At 48.9% G+C, this 22,659-nt stretch overlaps 1 protein-coding gene across 3 annotated transcripts in view; it reads left to right on the forward strand.

The window, feature by feature from the left end:
* ROBO4 (roundabout guidance receptor 4) overlaps nucleotides 1-22,659 on the forward strand; it is a 191,068-nt gene that overhangs the window by 83,437 nt on the left and 84,972 nt on the right. For all 3 annotated transcript variants that reach the window (XM_083163559.1, XM_083163558.1, XM_083163560.1), the window contains exon 2: nucleotides 17,418-17,720. In XM_083163559.1, coding sequence (XP_083019685.1) covers nucleotides 17,418-17,720 — 303 coding nt within the window. The remainder of the gene's footprint in view (nucleotides 1-17,417; nucleotides 17,721-22,659) is intronic.

Here is a 22,659-nt window from a genome sequence, read left to right on the forward strand (position 1 = left end):
GTACGGTGGTGATGGCTATGACAGAGATGTACTGTGCTGCTGGGAGAGGAGGCATTGCTGTTGTATAGCTGATATAATGCTGGGAGTGTGGAGATTCCCTCCCTAGGCCTTACTATACTGCTGGGAGTACGGTGGTGATGGCTATGACAGAGATGTACTGTGCTGCTGGGAGAGGAGGCATTGCCGTTGTATAGCTGATATAATGCTGGGAGTGTGGAGATTCCCTCCCTAGGCATTACTATACTGCTGGGAGTACGGTGGTGATGGCTATGACAGAGATGTACTGTGCTGCTGGGAGAGGAGTCATTGCCGTTGTATAGCTGATATAATGCTGGGAGTGTGGAGATTCCCTCCCTAGGCATTACTATACTGCTGGGAGTATGGTGGTGATGGCTATGACAGAGATGTACTGTACTGCTGGGAGAGGAGGCATTGCCGTTGTATAGCTGATATAATGCTGGGAGTGTGGAGATTCCCCCCCTAGGCCTTACTATACTGCTGGGAGTACGGTGGTGATGGCTATGACAGAGATGTACTGTGCTGCTGGGAGAGGAGGCATTGCCGTTGTATAGGTGATATAATGCTGGGAGTGTGGAGATTCCCTCCCTAGGCCTTACTATACTGCTGGGAGTACGGTGGTGATGGCTATGACAAATATGTACTGTGCTGCTGGGAGAGGAGACATTGCAGTTGTATAGGTGATATAATGCTGGGAGTGTGGAGATTCCCTCCCTAGGCATTACTATACTGCTGGGAGTACGGTGGTGATGGCTATGACAGAGATGTACAGTGCTGCTGGGAGATGAGGCATTGCCGTTGTATAGCTGATATAATGCTGGGAGTGTGGAGATTCCCTCCCTAGGCCTTACTATACTGCTGGGAGTACAGTGGTGATGGCTATGACAGAGATGTACTGTGCTGCTTGGAGAGGAGGCATTGCCGTTGTATAGGTGATATAATGCTGGGAGTGTGGAGATTCCCTCCCTAGGCCTTACTATACTGCTGGGAGTACAGTGGTGATGGCTATGAAAGATGTACTGTGCTGCTGGGAGCGGAGACATTGCCGTTGTATAGGTGATATAATGCTGGGAGTGTGGAGATTCCCTCTCTAGGCCTTACTATACTGCTGGGAGTACGGTGGTGATGGCTATGACAGAGATGCACTGTGCTGCTGGGAGATTAGGCATTACCGTTGTATAGCTGATATAATGCTGGGAGTGTGGAGATTCCCTCCCTAGGCATTACTATACTGCTGGGAGTACGGTGGTGATGGCTATGACAGAGATGTACTGTGCTGCTGGGAGAGGAGTCATTACCGTTGTATAGGTGATATAATGCTGGGAGTGTGGAGATTCCCTCCCTAGGCATTACTATACTGCTGGGAGTACGGTGGTGATGGCTATGACAGAGATGTACAGTGCTGCTGGGAGAGGAGACATTGCCGTTGTATAGGTGATATAATGCTGGGAGTGTGGAGATTCCCTCCCTAGGCCTTACTGTACTGCTGGGAGTACGGTGGTGATGGCTATGACAGATGTACAGTGCTGCTGGGAGATGAGGCATTGCCGTTGTATAGGTGATATAATGCTGGGAGTGTGGAGATTCCCTCTCTAGGCCTTACTATACTGCTGGGAGTACAGTGGTGATGGCTATGACAGAGATGTACTGTGCTGCTGGGAGAGGAGGCATTGCTGTTGTATAGCTGATATAATGCTGGGAGTGTGGAGATTCCCTCCCTAGGCCTTACTATACTGCTGGGAGTACGGTGGTGATGGCTATGACAGAGATGTACTGTGCTACTGGAAGAGGAGGCATTGCCGTTGTATAGCTGATATAATGCTGGGAGTGTGGAGATTCCCTCCCTAGGCCTTACTATACTGCTGGGAGTATGGTGGTGATGGCTATGACAGAGATGTACTGTACTGCTGGGAGAGGAGGCATTGCCGTTGTATAGCTGATATAATGCTGGGAGTGTGGAGATTCCCTCCCTAGGCATTACTATACTGCTGGGAGTACGGTGGTGATGGCTATGACAGAGATGTACTGTGCTGCTGGAAGAGGAGGCATTGCCGTTGTATAGCTGATATAATGCAGGGAGTGTGGAGATTCCCTCCCTAGGCCTTACTATACTGCTGGGAGTATGGTAGTGATGGATATGACAGAGATGTACTGTGCTGCTGGGAGATGAGGCATTGCCGTTGTATAGGTGATATAATGCTGGGAGTGTGGAGATTCCCTCCCTAGGCATTACTATACTGCTGGGAGTACGGTGGTGATGGCTATGACAGAGATGTACTGTACTGCTGGGAGAGGAGGCATTGCCGTTGTATAGCTGATATAATGCTGGGAGTGTGGAGATTCCCTCCCTAGGCATTACTATACTGCTGGGAGTACGGTGGTGATGGCTATGACAGAGATGTACTGTACTGCTGGGAGAGGAGGCATTGCCGTTGTATAGCTGATATAATGCTGGGAGTGTGGAGATTCCCTCCCTAGGCATTACTATACTGCTGGGAGTACGGTGGTGATGGCTATGACAAATATGTGCTGTGCTGCTGGGAGAGGAGGCATTGCTGTTGTATAGGTGATATAATGCTGGGAGTGTGGAGATTCCCTCCCTAGGCCTTACTATACTGCTGGGAGTACGGTGGTGATGGCTATGACAGAGATGTACTGTGCTGCTGGGAGAGGAGGCATTGCCGTTGTATAGCTGATATAATGCTGGGAGTGTGGAGATTTCCTCCCTAGGCATTACTATACTGCTGGGAGTACGGTGGCGATGGCTATGACAGAGATGTACTGTACTGCTGGGAGAGGAGGCATTGCCGTTGTATAGCTGATATAATGCTGGGAGTGTGGAGATTCCCTCCCTAGGCCTTACTATACTGCTGGGAGTACGGTGGTGATGGCTATGACAAATATGTACTGTGCTGCTGGGAGAGGAGACATTGCAGTTGTATAGGTGATATAATGCTGGGAGTGTGGAGATTCCCTCCCTAGGCCTTACTATACTGCTGGGAGTACGGTGGTGATGGCTATGACAGAGAGGTACAGTGCTGCTGGGAGATGAGGCATTGCCGTTGTATAGCTGATATAATGCTGGGAGTGTGGAGATTCCCTCCCTAGGCCTTACTATACTGCTGGGAGTACAGTGGTGATGGCTATGACAGAGATGTACTGTGCTGCTTGGAGAGGAGGCATTGCCGTTGTATAGGTGATATAATGCTGGGAGTGTGGAGATTCCCTCCCTAGGCCTTACTATACTGCTGGGAGTACAGTGGTGATGGCTATGACAGATGTACTGTGCTGCTGGGAGCGGAGACATTGCCGTTGTATAGGTGATATAATGCTGGGAGTGTGGAGATTCCCTCTCTAGGCCTTACTATACTGCTGGGAGTACGGTGGTGATGGCTATGACAGAGATGCACTGTGCTGCTGGGAGATGAGGCATTGCCGTTGTATAGGTGATATAATGCTGGGAGTGTGGAGATTCCCTCCCTAGGCATTACTATACTGCTGGGAGTACGGTGGTGAATGCTATGACAGAGATGTACTGTGCTGCTGGGAGAGGAGTCATTGCCGTTGTATAGGTGATATAATGCTGGGAGTGTGGAGATTCCCTCCCTAGGCCTTACTGTACTGCTGGGAGTACGGTGGTGATGGCTATGACAGATGTACAGTGCTGCTGGGAGATGAGGCATTGCCGTTGTATAGGTGATATACAGTAATGCTGGGAGTGTGGAGATTCCCTCTCTTGGCCTTACTATACTGCTGGGAGTACAGTGGTGATGGCTATGACAGAGATGTACTGTGCTGCTGGGAGAGGAGGCATTGCTGTTGTATAGCTGATATAATGCTGGGAGTGTGGAGATTCCCTCCCTAGGCCTTTCTATACTGCTGGGAGTACGGTGGTGATGGCTATGACAGAGATGTACTGTGCTGCTGGAAGAGGAGGCATTGCTGTTGTATAGCTGATATAATGCTGGGAGTGTGGAGATTCCCTCCCTAGGCCTTACTATACTGCTGGGAGTATGGTGGTGATGGCTATGACAGAGATGTACTGTACTGCTGGGAGAGGAGGCATTGCCGTTGTATAGCTGATATAATGCTGGGAGTGTGGAGATTCCCTCCCTAGGCATTACTATACTGCTGGGAGTACGGTGGTGATGGCTATGACAAATATGTGCTGTGCTGCTGGGAGAGGAGGAATTGCTGTTGTATAGGTGATATAATGCTGGGAGTGTGGAGATTCCCTCCCTAGGCCTTACTATACTGCTGGGAGTACGGTGGTGATGGCTATGACAAATACGTACTGTGCTGCTGGGAGAGGAGGCATTGCAGTTGTATAGGTGATATAATGCTGGGAGTGTGGAGATTCCCTCCCTAGGCCTTACTATACTGCTGGGAGTACGGTGGTGATGGCTATGACAGATGTACAGTGCTGCTGAGAGATGAGGCATTGCCGTTGTATAGGTGATATAATGCTGGGAGTGTGGAGATTCCCTCCCTAGGCCTTACTATACTGCTGGGAGTACGGTGGTGATGGCTATGACAGATGTACAGTGCTGCTGGGAGATGAGGCATTGCCGTTGTATAGGTGATATAATGCTGGGAGTGTGGAGATTCCCTCCCTAGGCCTTACTATACTGCTGGGAGTACGGTGGTGATGGCTATGACAGAGATGTACTGTGCTGCTGGGAGAGGAGACATTGCCGTTGTATAGGTGATATAATGCTGGGAGTGTGGAGATTCCCTCCCTAGGCATTACTATACTGCTGGGAGTACGGTGGTGATGGCTATGACAAATATGTACTGTGCTGCTGGGAGAGGAGGTATTGCTGTTGTATAGGTGATATAATGCTGGGAGTTTGGAGATTCCCTCCCTAGGCCTTACTATACTGCTGGGAGTACGGTGGTGATGGCTATGACAAATACGTACTGTGCTGCTGGGAGAGGAGACATTGCAGTTGTATAGGTGATATAATGCTTGGAGTGTGGAGATTCCCTCCCTAGGCCTTACTATACTGCTGGGAGTACGGTGGTGATGGCTATGACAAAGATGTACTGTGCTGCTGGGAGAGGAGGCATTGCCGTTGTATAGCTGATATAATGCTGGGAGTGTGGAGATTCCCTCCCTAGGCCTTACTATACTGCTGGGAGTACAGTGGTGATGGCTATGACAGAGATGTACTGTGCTGCTGGGAGAGGAGACATTGCCGTTGTATAGCTGATATAATGCTGGGAGTGTGGAGATTCCCTCCCTAGGCCTTACTATACTGCTGGGAGTACGGTGGTGATGGCTATGACAGAGATGTACTGTGCTGCTGGGAGAGGAGGCATTGCCGTTGTATAGCTGATATAATGCTGGGAGTGTGGAGATTCCCTCCCTAGGCATTACTATACTGCTGGGAGTACGGTGGTGATGGCTATGACAGAGATGTACTGTACTGCTGGGAGAGGAGGCATTGCCGTTGTATAGCTGATATAATGCTGGGAGTGTGGAGATTCCCTCCCTAAGCCTTACTATACTGCTGGGAGTACAGTGGTGATGGCTATGACAGATGTACTGTGCTGCTGGGAGCGGAGACATTGCCGTTGTATAGGTGATATAATGCTGGGAGTGTGGAGATTCCCTCTCTAGGCCTTACTATACTGCTGGGAGTACGGTGGTGATGGCTATGACAGAGATGCACTGTGCTGCTGGGAGATGAGGCATTGCCGTTGTATAGGTGATATAATGCTGGGAGTGTGGAGATTCCCTCCCTAGGCATTACTATACTGCTGGGAGTACGGTGGTAAATGCTATGACAGAGATGTACTGTGCTGCTGGGAGAGGAGTCATTGCCGTTGTATAGGTGATATAATGCTGGGAGTGTGGAGATTCCCTCCCTAGGCCTTACTGTACTGCTGGGAGTACGGTGGTGATGGCTATGACAGATGTACAGTGCTGCTGGGAGATGAGGCATTGCCGTTGTATAGGTGATATACAGTAATGCTGGGAGTGTGGAGATTCCCTCTCTTGGCCTTACTATACTGCTGGGAGTACAGTGGTGATGGCTATGACAGAGATGTACTGTGCTGCTGGGAGAGGAGGCATTGCTGTTGTATAGCTGATATAATGCTGGGAGTGTGGAGATTCCCTCCCTAGGCCTTTCTATACTGCTGGGAGTACGGTGGTGATGGCTATGACAGAGATGTACTGTGCTGCTGGAAGAGGAGGCATTGCTGTTGTATAGCTGATATAATGCTGGGAGTGTGGAGATTCCCTCCCTAGGCCTTACTATACTGCTGGGAGTATGGTGGTGATGGCTATGACAGAGATGTACTGTACTGCTGGGAGAGGAGGCATTGCAGTTGTATAGCTGATATAATGCTGGGAGTGTGGAGATTCCCTCCCTAGGCATTACTATACTGCTGGGAGTACGGTGGTGATGGCTATGACAAATATGTGCTGTGCTGCTGGGAGAGGAGGAATTGCTGTTGTATAGGTGATATAATGCTGGGAGTGTGGAGATTCCCTCCCTAGGCCTTACTATACTGCTGGGAGTACGGTGGTGATGGCTATGACAGATGTACAGTGCTGCTGGGAGATGAGGCATTGCCGTTGTATAGGTGATATAATGCTGGGAGTGTGGAGATTCCCTCCCTAGGCCTTACTATACTGCTGGGAGTACGGTGGTGATGGCTATGACAGATGTACAGTGCTGCTGGGAGATGAGGCATTGCCGTTGTATAGGTGATATAATGCTGGGAGTGTGGAGATTCCCTCCCTAGGCCTTACTATACTGCTGGGAGTACGGTGGTGATGGCTATGACAGAGATGTACTGTGCTGCTGGGAGAGGAGACATTGCCGTTGTATAGGTGATATAATGCTGGGAGTGTGGAGATTCCCTCCCTAGGCATTACTATACTGCTGGGAGTACGGTGGTGATGGCTATGACAAATATGTACTGTGCTGCTGGGAGAGGAGGTATTGCTGTTGTATAGGTGATATAATGCTGGGAGTTTGGAGATTCCCTCCCTAGGCCTTACTATACTGCTGGGAGTACGGTGGTGATGGCTATGACAAATACGTACTGTGCTGCTGGGAGAGGAGACATTGCAGTTGTATAGGTGATATAATGCTTGGAGTGTGGAGATTCCCTCCCTAGGCCTTACTATACTGCTGGGAGTACGGTGGTGATGGCTATGACAAAGATGTACTGTGCTGCTGGGAGAGGAGGCATTGCCGTTGTATAGCTGATATAATGCTGGGAGTGTGGAGATTCCCTCCCTAGGCCTTACTATACTGCTGGGAGTACAGTGGTGATGGCTATGACAGAGATGTACTGTGCTGCTGGGAGAGGAGACATTGCCGTTGTATAGCTGATATAATGCTGGGAGTGTGGAGATTCCCTCCCTAGGCCTTACTATACTGCTGGGAGTACGGTGGTGATGGCTATGACAGAGATGTACTGTGCTGCTGGGAGAGGAGGCATTGCCGTTGTATAGCTGATATAATGCTGGGAGTGTGGAGATTCCCTCCCTAGGCATTACTATACTGCTGGGAGTACGGTGGTGATGGCTATGACAGAGATGTACTGTACTGCTGGGAGAGGAGGCATTGCCGTTGTATAGCTGATATAATGCTGGGAGTGTGGAGATTCCCTCCCTAGGCCTTACTATACTGCTGGGAGTACGGTGGTGATGGCTATGACAGAGATGTACTGTGCTGCTGGGAGAGGAGGCATTGCCGTTGTATAGGTGATATAATGCTGGGAGTGTGGAGATTCCCTCCCTAGGCCTTACTATACTGCTGGGAGTACGGTGGTGATGGCTATGACAAATATGTACTGTGCTGCTGGGAGAGGAGACATTGCAGTTGTATAGGTGATATAATGCTGGGAGTGTGGAGATTCCCTCCCTAGGCATTACTATACTGCTGGGAGTACGGTGGTGATGGCTATGACAGAGATGTACAGTGCTGCTGGGAGATGAGGCATTGCCGTTGTATAGCTGATATAATGCTGGGAGTGTGGAGATTCCCTCCCTAGGCCTTACTATACTGCTGGGAGTACAGTGGTGATGGCTATGACAGAGATTTACTGTGCTGCTTGGAGAGGAGGCATTGCCGTTGTATAGGTGATATAATGCTGGGAGTGTGGAGATTCCCTCCCTAGGCCTTACTATACTGCTGGGAGTACAGTGGTGATGGCTATGACAGATGTACTGTGCTGCTGGGAGCGGAGACATTGCCGTTGTATAGGTGATATAATGCTGGGAGTGTGGAGATTCCCTCCCTAGGCATTACTATACTGCTGGGAGTACGGTGGTGATGGCTATGACAGAGATGTACTGTGCTGCTGGGAGAGGAGTCATTGCCGTTGTATAGGTGATATAATGCTGGGAGTGTGGAGATTCCCTCCCTAGGCCTTACTGTACTGCTGGGAGTACGGTGGTGATGGCTATGACAGAGATGTACTGTGCTGCTGGAAGAGGAGGCATTGCCGTTGTATAGCTGATATAATGCTGGGAGTGTGGAGATTCCCTCCCTAGGCCTTACTATACTACTGGGAGTATGGTGGTGATGGCTATGACAGAGATGTACTGTACTGCTGGGAGAGGAGGCATTGCCGTTGTATAGCTGATATAATGCTGGGAGTGTGGAGATTCCCTCCCTAGGCCTTACTATACTACTGGGAGTATGGTGGTGATGGCTATGACAGAGATGTACTGTGCTGCTGGGAGAGGAGGCATTGCTGTTGTATAGCTGATATAATGCTGGGAGTGTGGAGATTCCCTCCCTAGGCCTTTCTATACTGCTGGGAGTACGGTGGTGATGGCTATGACAGAGATGTACTGTGCTGCTGGAAGAGGAGGCATTGCCGTTGTATAGCTGATATAATGCTGGGAGTGTGGAGATTCCCTCCCTAGGCCTTACTATACTACTGGGAGTATGGTGGTGATGGCTATGACAGAGATGTACTGTACTGCTGGGAGAGGAGGCATTGCCGTTGTATAGTTGATATAATGCTGGGAGTGTGGAGATTCCCTCCCTAGGCATTACTATACTGCTGGGAGTACGGTGGTGATGGCTATGACAAATATGTGCTGTGCTGCTGGGAGAGGAGGAATTGCTGTTGTATAGGTGATATAATGCTGGGAGTGTGGAGATTCCCTCCCTAGGCCTTACTATACTGCTGGGAGTACGGTGGTGATGGCTATGACAAATACGTACTGTGCTGCTGGGAGAGGAGGCATTGCAGTAGTATAGGTGATATAATGCTGGGAGTGTGGAGATTCCCTCCCTAGGCCTTACTATACTGCTGGGAGTACGGTGGTGATGGCTATGACAGATGTACAGTGCTGCTGGGAGATGAGGCATTGCCGTTGTATAGGTGATATAATGCTGGGAGTGTGGAGATTCCCTCCCTAGGCCTTACTATACTGCTGGGAGTACGGTGGTGATAGCTATGACAGAGATGTACTGTGCTGCTGGGAGAGGAGACATTGCCGTTGTATAGGTGATATAATGCTGGGAGTGTGGAGATTCCCTCCCTAGGCATTACTATACTGCTGGGAGTACGGTGGTGATGGCTATGACAAATATGTACTGTGCTGCTGGGAGAGGAGGTATTGCTGTTGTATAGGTGATATAATGCTGGGAGTTTGGAGATTCCCTCCCTAGGCCTTACTATACTGCTGGGAGTACGGTGGTGATGGCTATGACAAATACGTACTGTGCTGCTGGGAGAGGAGACATTGCAGTTGTATAGGTGATATAATGCTTGGAGTGTGGAGATTCCCTCCCTAGGCCTTACTATACTGCTGGGAGTACGGTGGTGATGGCTATGACAAAGATGTACTGTGCTGCTGGGAGAGGAGGCATTGCCGTTGTATAGCTGATATAATGCTGGGAGTGTGGAGATTCCCTCCCTAGGCCTTACTATACTGCTGGGAGTACAGTGGTGATGGCTATGACAGAGATGTACTGTGCTGCTGGGAGAGGAGACATTGCCGTTGTATAGCTGATATAATGCTGGGAGTGTGGAGATTCCCTCCCTAGGCCTTACTATACTGCTGGGAGTACGGTGGTGATGGCTATGACAGAGATGTACTGTGCTGCTGGGAGAGGAGGCATTGCCGTTGTATAGGTGATATAATGCTGGGAGTGTGGAGATTCCCTCCCTAGGCCTTACTATACTGCTGGGAGTACAGTGGTGATGGCTATGACAGATGTACTGTGCTGCTGGGAGAGGAGACATTGCCGTTGTATAGGTGATATAATGCTGGGAGTGTGGAGATTCCCTCTCTAGGCCTTACTATACTGCTGGGAGTACAGTGGTGATGGCTATGACAGAGATGTACTGTGCTGCTGGGAGAGGAGGCATTGCCGTTGGTTGTATAGCTGATATAATGCTGGGAGTGTGGAGAATCCCTCCCTAGGCATTACTATACTGCTGGGAGTACGGTGGTGATGGCTATGACAGAGATTTACTGTGCTGCTGGGAGATGAGGCATTGCCATTGTACAGGTGATATAATGCTGGGAGTGTGGAGATTCCCTCCCTAGGCCTTACTATACTGCTGGGAGTACGGTGGTGATGGCTATGATAGAGATGTACTGTGCTGCTGGGAGAGGAGGCATTGCCGTTGTATAGGTGATATAATGCTGGGAGTGTGGAGATTCCCTCCCTAGGCATTACTATACTGCTGGGAGTACGGTGGTGATGGCTATGACAGAGATGTACTGTGCTGCTGGGAGAGGAGGCATTGCCGTTGTATAGCTGATATAATGCTGGGAGTGTAGAGATTCCCTCCCTAGGCCTTACTATACTGCTGGGAGTACGGTGGTGATGGCTATGACAGAGATGTACTCTGCTGCTGGGAGATGAGGCATTGCTGTTGTATAGCTGATATAATGCTGGGAGTGTGGAGATTCCCTCCCTAGGCATTACTATACTGCTGGGAGTACGGTGGTGATGGCTATGACAGAGATGCAATGTGCTGCTGGGAGAGGAGGCATTGCCGTTGTATAGCTGATATAATGCTGCGAGTGTGGAGATTCCCTCCCTAGGCCTTACTATACTGCTGGGAGTACGGTGGTGATGGCTATGATAGAGATGCAATGTGCTGCTGGGAGAGGAGGCATTGCCGTTGTATAGGTGATATAATGCTGGGAGTGTGGAGATTCCCTCCCTAGGCCTTACTATACTGCTGGGAGTACGGTGGTGATGGCTATGACTAATACGTACTGTGCTGCTGGGAGAGGAGACATTGCAGTTGTATAGGTGATATAATGCTGGGAGTGTGGAGATTCCCTCCCTAGGCCTTACTATACTGCTGGGAGTACGGTGGTGATGGCTATGACAAAGATGTACTGTGCTGCTGGGAGAGGAGGCATTGCCGTTGTATAGCTGATATAATGCTGGGAGTGTGGAGATTCCCTCCCTAGGCCTTACTATACTGCTGGGAGTACAGTGGTGATGGCTATGACAGAGATGTACTGTGCTGCTGGGAGAGGAGACATTGCCGTTGTATAGCTGATATAATGCTGGGAGTGTGGAGATTCCCTCCCTAGGCCTTACTATACTGCTGGGAGTACGGTGGTGATGGCTATGACAGAGATGTACTGTGCTGCTGGGAGAGGAGGCATTGCCGTTGTATAGGTGATATAATGCTGGGAGTGTGGAGATTCCCTCCCTAGGCCTTACTATACTGCTGGGAGTACAGTGGTGATGGCTATGACAGATGTACTGTGCTGCTGGGAGAGGAGACATTGCCGTTGTATAGGTGATATAATGCTGGGAGTGTGGAGATTCCCTCTCTAGGCCTTACTATACTGCTGGGAGTACAGTGGTGATGGCTATGACAGAGATGTACTGTGCTGCTGGGAGAGGAGGCATTGCCGTTGGTTGTATAGCTGATATAATGCTGGGAGTGTGGAGATTCCCTCCCTAGGCCTTACTATACTGCTGGGAGTACGGTGGTGATGGCTATGACAGAGGTGCACTGTGCTGCTGGGAGAGGAGGCATTGCCGTTGTATAGGTGATATAATGCTGGGAGTGTGGAGATTCCCTCCCTAGGCCTTACTATACTGCTGGGAGTACGGTGGTGATGGCTATGACAGAGATGCACTGTGCTGCTGGGAGAGGAGGCATTGCTGTTGTATAGGTGATATAATGCTGGGAGTGTGGAGATTCCCTCCCTAGGCCTTACTATACTGCTGGGAGTACGGTGGTGATGGCTATGACAGAGATGTACTGTGCTGCTGGGAGATGAGGCATTGCCGTTGTATAGGTGATATAATGCTGGGAGTGTGGAGATTCCCTCCCTAGGCCTTACTATACTGCTGGGAGTACGGTGGTGATGGCTATGACAGAGATGTACTGTGCTGCTGGGAGAGGAGGCATTGCCGTTGTATAGGTGATATAATGCTGGGAGTGTAGAGATTCCCTCCTTAGGCCTTACTGTACTGCTGGGAGTACGGTGGTGATGGCTATGACAGATGCACTGTGCTGCTGGGAGATGAGGCATTGCCGTTATATAGGTGATATAATGCTGCGAGTGTGGAGATTCCCTCCCTAGGCCTTACTATACTGCTGGGAGTATGGTGGTGATGGCTATGACAGAGATGTACTGTGCTGCTGGGAGATGAGGCATTGCTGTTGTATAGCTGATATAATGCTGGGAGTGTGGAGATTCCCTCCCTAGGCCTTACTATACTGCTGGGAGTACGGTGGTGATGGCTATGACAGAGATGTACTGTGCTGCTGGAAGAGGAGGCATTGCCGTTGTATAGCTGATATAATGCTGGGAGTGTGGAGATTCCCTCCCTAGGCCTTACTATACTGCTGGGAGTACAGTGGTGATGGCTATGACAGATGTACTGTGCTGCTGGGAGAGGAGACATTGCCGTTGTATAGGTGATATAATGCTGGGAGTGTAGAGATTCCCTCCCTAGGCCTTACTATACTGCTGGGAGTACGGTGGTGATGGCTATGACAGATGTACTGTGCTGCTGGGAGAGGAGGCATTGCCGTTATATCGGTGATATAATGCTGGGAGTGTGGAGATTCCCTCCCTAGGCCTTACTATACTGCTGGGAGTACGGTGGTGATGGCTATGACAGAGATGTACTGTGCTGCTGGGAGATGAGGCATTGCTGTTGTATAGCTGATATAATGCTGGGAGTGTGGAGATTCCCTCTCTAGGCCTTACTATACTGCTGGGAGTACGGTGGTGATGGCTATGACAGAGATGTACTGTGCTGCTGGGAGATGAGGCATTGCCGTTGTATAGGTGATATAATGCTGGGAGTGTGGAGATTCCCTCCCTAGGCCTTACTATACTGCTGGGACTTCCCAGGTGGTGGTGATGCGAATGGATTTGCAGATCAGCAATCCATCCGTACGTCATTTCCAGACTTGCACGGGATGGGATGTCACTCTGTCTGGGTGGTGCCTATCTGACGTAGTCCTCTGCAAGTTCACACAGCAGAAATCTGTTCTATATTCCGCCCAACGCTATGAGTGCAGAGATTCTCAGTCTTGGTGCTGTGCAGAAATACTACTAGAACACTAGACTGTATACACATTGTAGTCATAATGGGCTGGCCGTAACAGTGTATTTTATTTTGCAATGCCAATCACACAGGGGCGCACATCAGCATCGCAAGCTGTATACACACTGGGGGTTATTCTGATTCAATCGGTCCCCCGCTCGTTTGCATGGGGGACCAATGGTTTGCGACTGCGCATAGCTTATTATGTGCATGTGCAGCCGCTGTGTGTGAGCCCCCACAGCGCTCGCACACAGAAGTCCAGGCGGGTGAGCGTGGGGCGGCGGGCCTTGCAATTTGCATATGTGAATACCCATGTTCCATGGGCGTTTCCTTGAGTAAGCTGGGTGTTCTCATGCAAATTGTCTGGTGACGCAGGGGTGGGCAGCGGATGTTCCCGTACAGGGCACCCACAGATCTAAGACACCATAGAGGTGTCTTAGATCTGCAAGTGCTGTAGAAATCATTCGATGGAGTGTTTTTTATGAATAAATATCTTTTTGGACACCATCATGAGTGTCATAAAGAAACCTTGATGCGAGTCGCACTTCCCACAGTGAGTTGGGGTATGCTCCCCATGGAAATTTCCCTTTAAAGATACCTTTATAGGAAATATCTGCTTGTCTTTACTGTGAGTGGGGTACGACCTTCAATATCCTTAAAGATACCTTTATATGTGGGTTCTGCACCTCACTGAAGTGAGTTTTTCGGTACGACATTCATTCACGCACCTGATGGTGGAAGGACACCTATCAAAACACCTTTTTCCCTGAGAGTGATTCACCTGGGGCTTGTGTTGTATATAAAGTTACATGTATTCTGACACAAAGTACATTGTCTTCATCTATTTCATGCCTCTCCATATGAACATTGTCATGGGATACTACTGAGATTCCCTAGGATCATTTGCACCTTCAGATCCTAGACTACAAAAAGGAAAGTGACGTGTATGTTCTTTCACGGGTCCGCGGCAAGGGGCGGGATTCAAATAACGCAAATTGTGCCATTTTAGCTCCACCCCCTAAACCCGTGAATCGCAGCATTTCCCTGGATTGGGGGCGGGGATTTCCCGCCCCCTGACCTGAAGATCCGGCTGTCCTCTCCAGGCTTCTCCCGGAGAGGCTTCTCGAAAAGGTGGCAAGTATGAGATATATCTACAGATGGATCGGGCAGGATGTTCTTCATACACACTGCCCGATCCGTTTGGACTGACATTACAAATGGGCGGGTACATTTGCATGTGCCCGCCCACTGAGCTGTCAATCACTGGCAGCTCCCAGCATTGCAGTAGGTGGATCGCTCGTACACTATAGATATCTATAGATATATCGGGCATCAGCTGACGTGATATATCTATGAAAGTCGCCATTCACAGATATATCGCTCGTACACACTGGCCTGTGTGTTGGCAGCATATGGCCATCACCATCAGTGAGTACAAGTTATATCCATAAAGTATATACACATATGTACCGGTCTGTGTAACACGCATTTGCATGGACACGCCCCAATTGAACCAATGTGGATGTAGGTTCTCCTCTGCGTCAGCACCATATGCACCATTAATGAGGCAGTGGTACAATCCATTCGCCTGTCACTAATAAGGCTGGAGATGAGGCCGTGTAAGCAGGAGAGGACGGAGTCAGCTATCATATGTCTCATTCTGTTTACCGCGTCCTATTCCCGACTTCCTCTCATTGTCACTGCGCAGTAAACACTCAGATCGCCGAGACCCAAAAATAACAACACAAAGATATTTCCAGGAAGAGACTGTCATCGTGTTCCTTTGTGTCCCGTCACTTTCCGGAACCTCTTCCTGTGCAGCGCGTTTCTGACATATTTTACACACCGAGATTTATACGAAAATAAGATCTCCCGGATCGTCCGCTTACAGTGACTTGGAAATGCCTCTGTAAAGTCAGCTCGCTGCACCTGGAGATGCGCATTGCGGATGTCAAGTGGGTGATTTGTCCTCCATCATTGGGTATAGGGTAAACCTGCCCCCCGCGTCTAAGGAAAACAAGTGCTTAACCTGTCCCCTCGTTCCTGGCTCCTTCCCACATAGGCCAATGAGATTTGAAAAATATGAGACACAGCCCAAAAATTCTACTTTCTCCAAATGCTGTCAACACAATGAGTTATAGGCAGGCGTTCTGGCTTGTTAATCGGGGCTAATCTTATGTTCAGAATGAGGATGTTGGGGGCGCTTACCATGGGCTGAACCCTGCCCCCATAGCAGATTTGTGTTGGAGCCGTCTCATACTGTATGCTCAGGATACAGAGACAGGACTGGAGCAGGAAGAGACCAGTGGATAACAGTGGAACTGGTGGTGGTGGCTGTAAACTGGTGTGGACATCACTAACAATGCACCTTGCAAATTAGCGATTGGCCGATGTTAACAATACAGAAACCTTCGTCGAGAACAGACGCACTTCGGGGACTTTAATTTATACTGTGTAATGTATATATATAACTGAGTAGAATTATTACATACGAATGATCCGTGCGAATGTGCCAAAAGCAAAATGATTACTTCCATTTTAAACAATACAATGTGTAATTCTAAATGAACAAATCATCGGACGCAGAGAACTTTATTCCCCATACATTAGTACAATTTGGACTGATTCCACCCGATCCCAACAGATTGGGCCAAGAAATCAGCCCAAATTGTATGTGTTTGACATCCTGTCTGACCTGGTGCGCGGTCCTGTGTGCATTGGGTCAGACCCTACAGATTAAACCCGCTGCAGGTTCTGTCTATCGGATCGGACCCATCAGAGGCACATTGTGGGTACTTTTTAGCTCCCGTGATGTGTTGGGTCCAATTCCGTCAGTGTATACAGCACTCCTGGCGCATAACTGTGTGCAGGTACGGGCATCAGGGGTGCCAGGCTGCGCTGAGCGCACGGAAGTGGGGGAGCAGCGGCGGGTCATGTGCATCAGCGAGTACAGGCTGCGCTGAGCGCCCGGGAGCGGGGGTGACCCTGCAGCATCGGGTCCTTTGCAGTGTCGGGTGGCTAATGTCAGGAAGCACTGAACGGCAAGTGCTGGGCAAAAGCGGCAGCATCATTTATAGAAAAAAATTCAAAAGACAGGCCGGCCGACACTGCCCATGGCCGTCCCTGCACGGTCACCCTCCGGGCGCTATCGTATATAGTGAGCTCCCCCGGGGGGTTGCTGGGGGAGCTCAGGGGAAATTGGGTCCAACTTGTCCTTAGGACAAGTCAGACTAGTGTATGGGAGCCTTTAATCTTTAAAATGGTATGAAGGGATCGTCGCCAATAATCACCTTCTAGAAAAATTATGAATGGGCCAAAAATCAGTTTTTATCATTGATTTGTAAACAAACAATTCCTCATCTATAAAATGGGAACTCATTTATTGATTTTGGTAAAGCATGACGTCAGAAAGGGAGCGTCACCAAAAATCACCTTTTAGACATAATATATATGATCATTTACATTGTGTAATTAAGCAATTTCTGGCTTTTTGTAATACGTTTTCATACAACCCACAAAACACATGTCGACTTTTTTGGTGTTCACCCATTGACTGCCGACTTAGACATCGTCGGTCAGCCATCCAGATACAATTTAATTTCATCTTTTAGAAAAAGCATCAACATTGTAATTGCCAACATGTGAAATGCCAGCATTGTCCACATGTCAACAATGCAGATGTCGACATTCAGGCCATGTCGACATCCTGATTGTCTGCATGCTATAGCAGACCCACACCTTGTCCTCCTAACAGGGACAAAATCTTTTTTGTTATTTGACCTCTACCCTACAATAGCGTCATGTGTTCTTTGTGGTTTGCGTTGCGTATAATAATAATAATAATAATGATGAGCTGTTGTTACTGTCTTTCAGGCCCCAAATCCCGCGCTGATGAGTTTACGCCCCACATCGTTGAGCATCCTTCAGACCTTGTGGTGCGGCGAGACCAGCCAGGCACCATGAACTGTCGTGCTGAGGGGAACCCGGCGCCCACAATAGAGTGGTACCGGAACGGCGAGTATGTGGATGTCACTAAGGCGCACGGGTCCCTCATCCTAGGCGGCTCTCTCTTCTTCTATCGTATTAAAGAAAAGTCTGATGAGGGGGTCTACACCTGCCTGGCCAGAAATCGCCTGGGGGCGGCCCTCAGCAGGAACGCCTCGCTCACCATCGCTGGTAAGTAACCTCGTATAACGCTGCTGTATCAGGCATGTGTGTGATTTACATCTATAGCCACATGGTGCAAAGGGGCCAATTCCGGTTCTGGTGGTTGGGGTTTGTACTTGTGCATTTCTGCTCATGTGCAAACAGGACTGCGAATAGCCTCGATGATCTACAATATCGCTGGGCCATTCGCAGAGGGGAGGGCGATGGAAAGCCTGGGTATGTGGGCAAGAAGGGGACGTCAGCCGCCTGCCCTGTCTTCGTCCTGGCGCCCACAAATATAACTCAGTCTCCACTGACTTGTATTTACGAAGGCAGGAAAAATCATTAGACGGTCAAAGGTTGCCAGCGGCAATGGTGGCGGAGGGTGGGTATTCCCCGGGGCGGCGTCACTAGGACAAGTACGCTGTGAGCTTTGCAACTTATCACGTCAATTAGAATCGCCCCCAACATGTATAATACATGCTATGACCTGGATCCTCCTGGGGAAACGCACCGGTGCACAACAGCTATCTCCTGCAGAATTGAGTGCAATTTGCGTACAAGAAAAATAAGCCATATTTTGCTATCGATGCTGCAAGCGTAAGATGCATAAGTAGCAAATACGGCTAGGAGAGTAGGTAAGTGATGCCACCAGGGTACATCTCATTGCCGCATCCGATGTGTGGCGGCTTGCAACCCGCAAATATAAAATATCACTTTCTCCGGAGCCCCGCCCAGGCAGCGCAGCGACCGCTCGGACCGTCCGAGGTGCCATTATCCGTTGTTTCCTCTTCCCCATTGCTGCCATTTCTGTGTATACTCTGTGAGTATTATGGAGAACAATAACTAAGGAACTGATTAATTAGCAGTGTAATTAATTCCTGTCAAACATAAAGGCCGAGTCTTTCATTAACACTTGGTTAGTTGTCAAGTTTACAATATTCCTTTTTGGCTCCCACGGGATTTCTATATAGTCTGCTCCCCGGGGTCATTGTGCATAAATATTCATATGGCGGCGTCATTATTACGGGTACGGGGATGAGACCGGAGTGGAAGGGTTCCTCTGCCAGCTCTCAATGTAAAGAATGTTATTGGGAAATGAGCGACACACCGGCCGTACTTCCCATGTAGGACTGGGGGGGGGGGCTGCATTGTGTGCGTGGGGCAGTGGATCGAGTCCATTTATTATAAGTTATGGGGCAGTATTCAATGCTGGGGGTGGGCTGTGACAGCAAGCAGGGTCAGTATTCAACTGACCCCCTGCATACACCGCTTCCCCCTCGCTCCGTTTTTGGAGTGAGGGGAAAACTGTATGCGGCCTCTAAAACAGCGAGACTTGCGGCTAAATGCAGCGGGCTCCCTGCATTAACCTGTGTACATGCGGTGCAATATATTGCCGGGGGCCGCATGCTCCTGCGACCAGCTTCTATTAGGGGCTGAACACAGGAGCGCGCACAGCACATACAAATCACTGGTAATATGGTTCTCAGCGATATGTGCTTGAAATCACCCTGTGTGTGCACAGCATTAGCCGCAAGCCTTGCGCTGTAAAACTGCGAGGATTGCTGGTTTTCCACCGTTTCACCCCCTCGCGGCCGCATTGAATACACCCCATGGAGGAGAGTAAAACATGAAAATAAAGTATAAAGTTTTCACATGGAACAAATGCTGCAATGCAAGGGGGCAAATACATTTATTTATACATTTGCATGCAGGGTAAATATTGACATTGTTTGCATGCAGCCCACATTATTATATTGCTTCTATTCTAATGCTGCTCTCCGGGACTCTGAGGATGAAACCGGGCATCCGCGTCATTAGGCTCTGGCCCCATGACACAAAATGGGTATGGATCATAGGCAGTATCAAGATCGACCACTAGGTGGACAGGGCTTAGGGTGAGACATGGAATAAGGTGACTTGGCCAAGGTTTACACGGTCATGAGGTTGACACAAGCATGAGGTCGACAATGGGAAGGTTGACAGTCAAAAGGTCGATATGAGTTTTTCACTTTGATATAGCTCAGAGCCGGCCCTAGGCATAGACAAACTAGGCAACTGCCTAGGGCATTTGGCACCAGCAGCTTCTGCTGATAAAAATGATATGCAGCATGCCTATGTTCTGTGTGTGAGTGAGGCTGTGTCTGCATATGAAATAGTGTATTCATGGAAATCACTGTAACATAGCATTCCGTATGCAGGTACAGCCACAGTCGCACACAGAATATAGGCACGCTGCATATCATTTTAATCATTGGAAGCTCCTTGTGTGTCCTGGTCACATAACAATGCAAATGAGATGAATGTTCAGCAAAAAAGACACCCAAAGTTAGCAGAACTGGCCAGGAGCTGCATGGCTTATTAAGGCAAGATGTATGAGGAAACATCTGTATCCAAGCAGAGGCCGAGGTCACAGTGTTAGCGGCTGTGCGAGTGCTGTCTGCGGGTGGGTTGGTTGTGCAATAGTGTTCAGCTTATGTGTAAGGGGCATTATGTGTGTCATGTATAAATGCATTAGTAATGTGCGACGTATGTGTAAGGGGCATTATGTGTGTCATTATGTGTATAAGGGCATTAATAATGTGCAACATATGTGTAAGGGGCATTATGTGTGTCATTATGTGTATAAGGGCATTAGAAAAGGTTGGCTTAATGTGTAAGGGGCATTATGTGTATCATGTATAAATGCATTAATAATGTGCGACATGTGTAACATACATTATGTGTGTCATGTGTATAAGGGCATTAATAATGTGCAACATATGTGTAAGGGGCATTATGTGTGTCATTATGTGTACGAAGGGCATTAATAAAGGTTGGCTTAATGTGTAAGGTGCATTATGTTTATAAGGACATTAATAATGTACAGTATGCCATGTGTAAGGGGTATTAATGTGTGGTATTATGTGTATAAAGGCATTACTAATGTGTGGCATTATGTGTACAAGGTGCTCTACTGTATGGTGTAACATAGAATGGGCACTACTGTGTGGTCTAATGTGAAAAAAGAGCAATTCAGTGTGATGTAATGTGAATAATGGGCACTACTGTGAGAAGTAAAGTATATAAGGTAAAGTGGTACTACTAAGTGATGTAACGTGAATAAGAGACTCTATCGCATGATATAACGTGAATAAAGTTGTACTACTGTGTGGCATAATTTGAATTGGGGGTACTATTGTGTGGCCATGCCCCTTCCCAGCTAGAACACACCCCTTTTTGGGATGCGCGCCAAATGTGAGCACCATTTCTATTTAAAATACAGAGGGTAGGAGCACCAAAATGATGACTGTTGTGATGAGTGATGATGGTGCTGGGAAAGGGGTGCAGGGTCAGAGGTGGAAGTATTGGCAGTGCTAGGGGGCACCAGCCAAAATCTTGCCTAGGGCATCATATTGGCTAGGGCCAGCTCTGATATAGCCGATGTCCTATTCTCTGCACAGGGCGGAGCTCTGGAGATGATGTAGCTGATGTCCTATTCTCTGCACAGGGCTGAGCTCTAGAGATGATGTAGTTGATGTCCTATTCTCTGCACAGGGCTGTGCTCTAGAGATTATGTAGCTGATGTCCTATTCTCTGCACAGGGCTGTGCTCTAGAGATGATGTAGCTGATGTCCTATTCTCTGCACAGGGCTGTGCTCTAGAGATGATGTAGTTGATGTCCTATTCTCTGCACAGGGCTGTGCTCTAGATATGATGTAGCCGATGTCCTATTCTCTGCACAGGGCTGAGCTCTAGAGATGATGTAGCCGATGTCCAATTCTCTGCACAGGGCTGAGCTCTAGAGATGATGTAGCTGATGTCCTATTCTATGCACAGGGCTGAGCTCTAAAGATGATGTAGCTGATGTCCTATTCTCTGCACAGGGCTGTGCTCTAGAGATGATGTAGTTGATGTCCTATTCTCTGCACAGGGCTGAGCTCTAGAGATGATGTAGCCGATGTCCTATTCTCTGCACAGGGCTGAGCTCTAGAGATGATGTAGCCGATGTCCTATTCTGTGCACAGGGCTGTGCTCTAGAGATGATGTAGCCGATGTCCAATTCTCTGCACAGGGCTGTGTCTAGAGATGATGTAGTTGATGTCCTATGCTGTGGATAGGGCGGAGCTCTGGAGATGATGTAGTTGATGTCCTATTCTCTGCACAGGGCTGAGCTCTAGAGATGATGTAGCCGATGTCCTATTCTCTGCACAGGGCTGAGCTCTAGAGATGATGTAGCCGATGTCCTATTCTCTGCACAGGGCTGAGCTCTAGAGATGATGTAGCCGATGTCCTATTCTCTGCACAGGGCTGTGCTCTAGAGATGATGTAGCCGATGTCCAATTCTCTGCACAGGGCTGAGTCTAGAGATGATGTAGTTGATGTCCTATGCTGTGGATAGGGCGGAGCTCTGGAGATGATGTAGTTGATGTCCTATTCTCTGCACAGGGCTGTGCTCTGGAGATGATGTAGCCGATGTCCTATTCTCTGCACAGCGCTGTGCTCTAGAGATGATGCAGTTGATGTTCTATTCTCTGCACAGGGCTGAGCTCTAGAGATGATGTAGCTGATGTCCTATTCTTTGCACAGGGCTGAGCTCTAGATATGATGTAGCTGATGTCCTATTCTCTGCACAGGGCTGTGCTCTAGAGATGATGTAGTTGATGTCCTATGCTGTGGATAGGGCGGAGCTCTGGAGATGATGTAGTTGATGTCCTATGCTGTGGATAGGGCTGAGCTCTGGAGATGATGTAGCTGATGTCCTATGCTGTGGATAGGGCTGAGCTCTGGAGATGATGTAGTTGATGTCCTATGCTGAGGATAGGGCGGCGCTCTGGAGATGATGTAGCTGATGTCCTATGCTGTGGATAGGGCTGAGCTCTGGAGATGAAGTAGCTACTGTACTATGCTGTGGAGAAAACTGAACTCTGCAGATTCTGTAGCTGATATTCTATGCTGTGGAGAGATATGAGCTCTAGAGATAATGTAG

This window comes from Crinia signifera, chromosome 19, assembly GCF_055691185.1.
Source record: "Crinia signifera chromosome 19, ASM5569118v1, whole genome shotgun sequence".
NCBI classification, from domain to species: domain Eukaryota; kingdom Metazoa; phylum Chordata; class Amphibia; order Anura; family Myobatrachidae; genus Crinia; species Crinia signifera.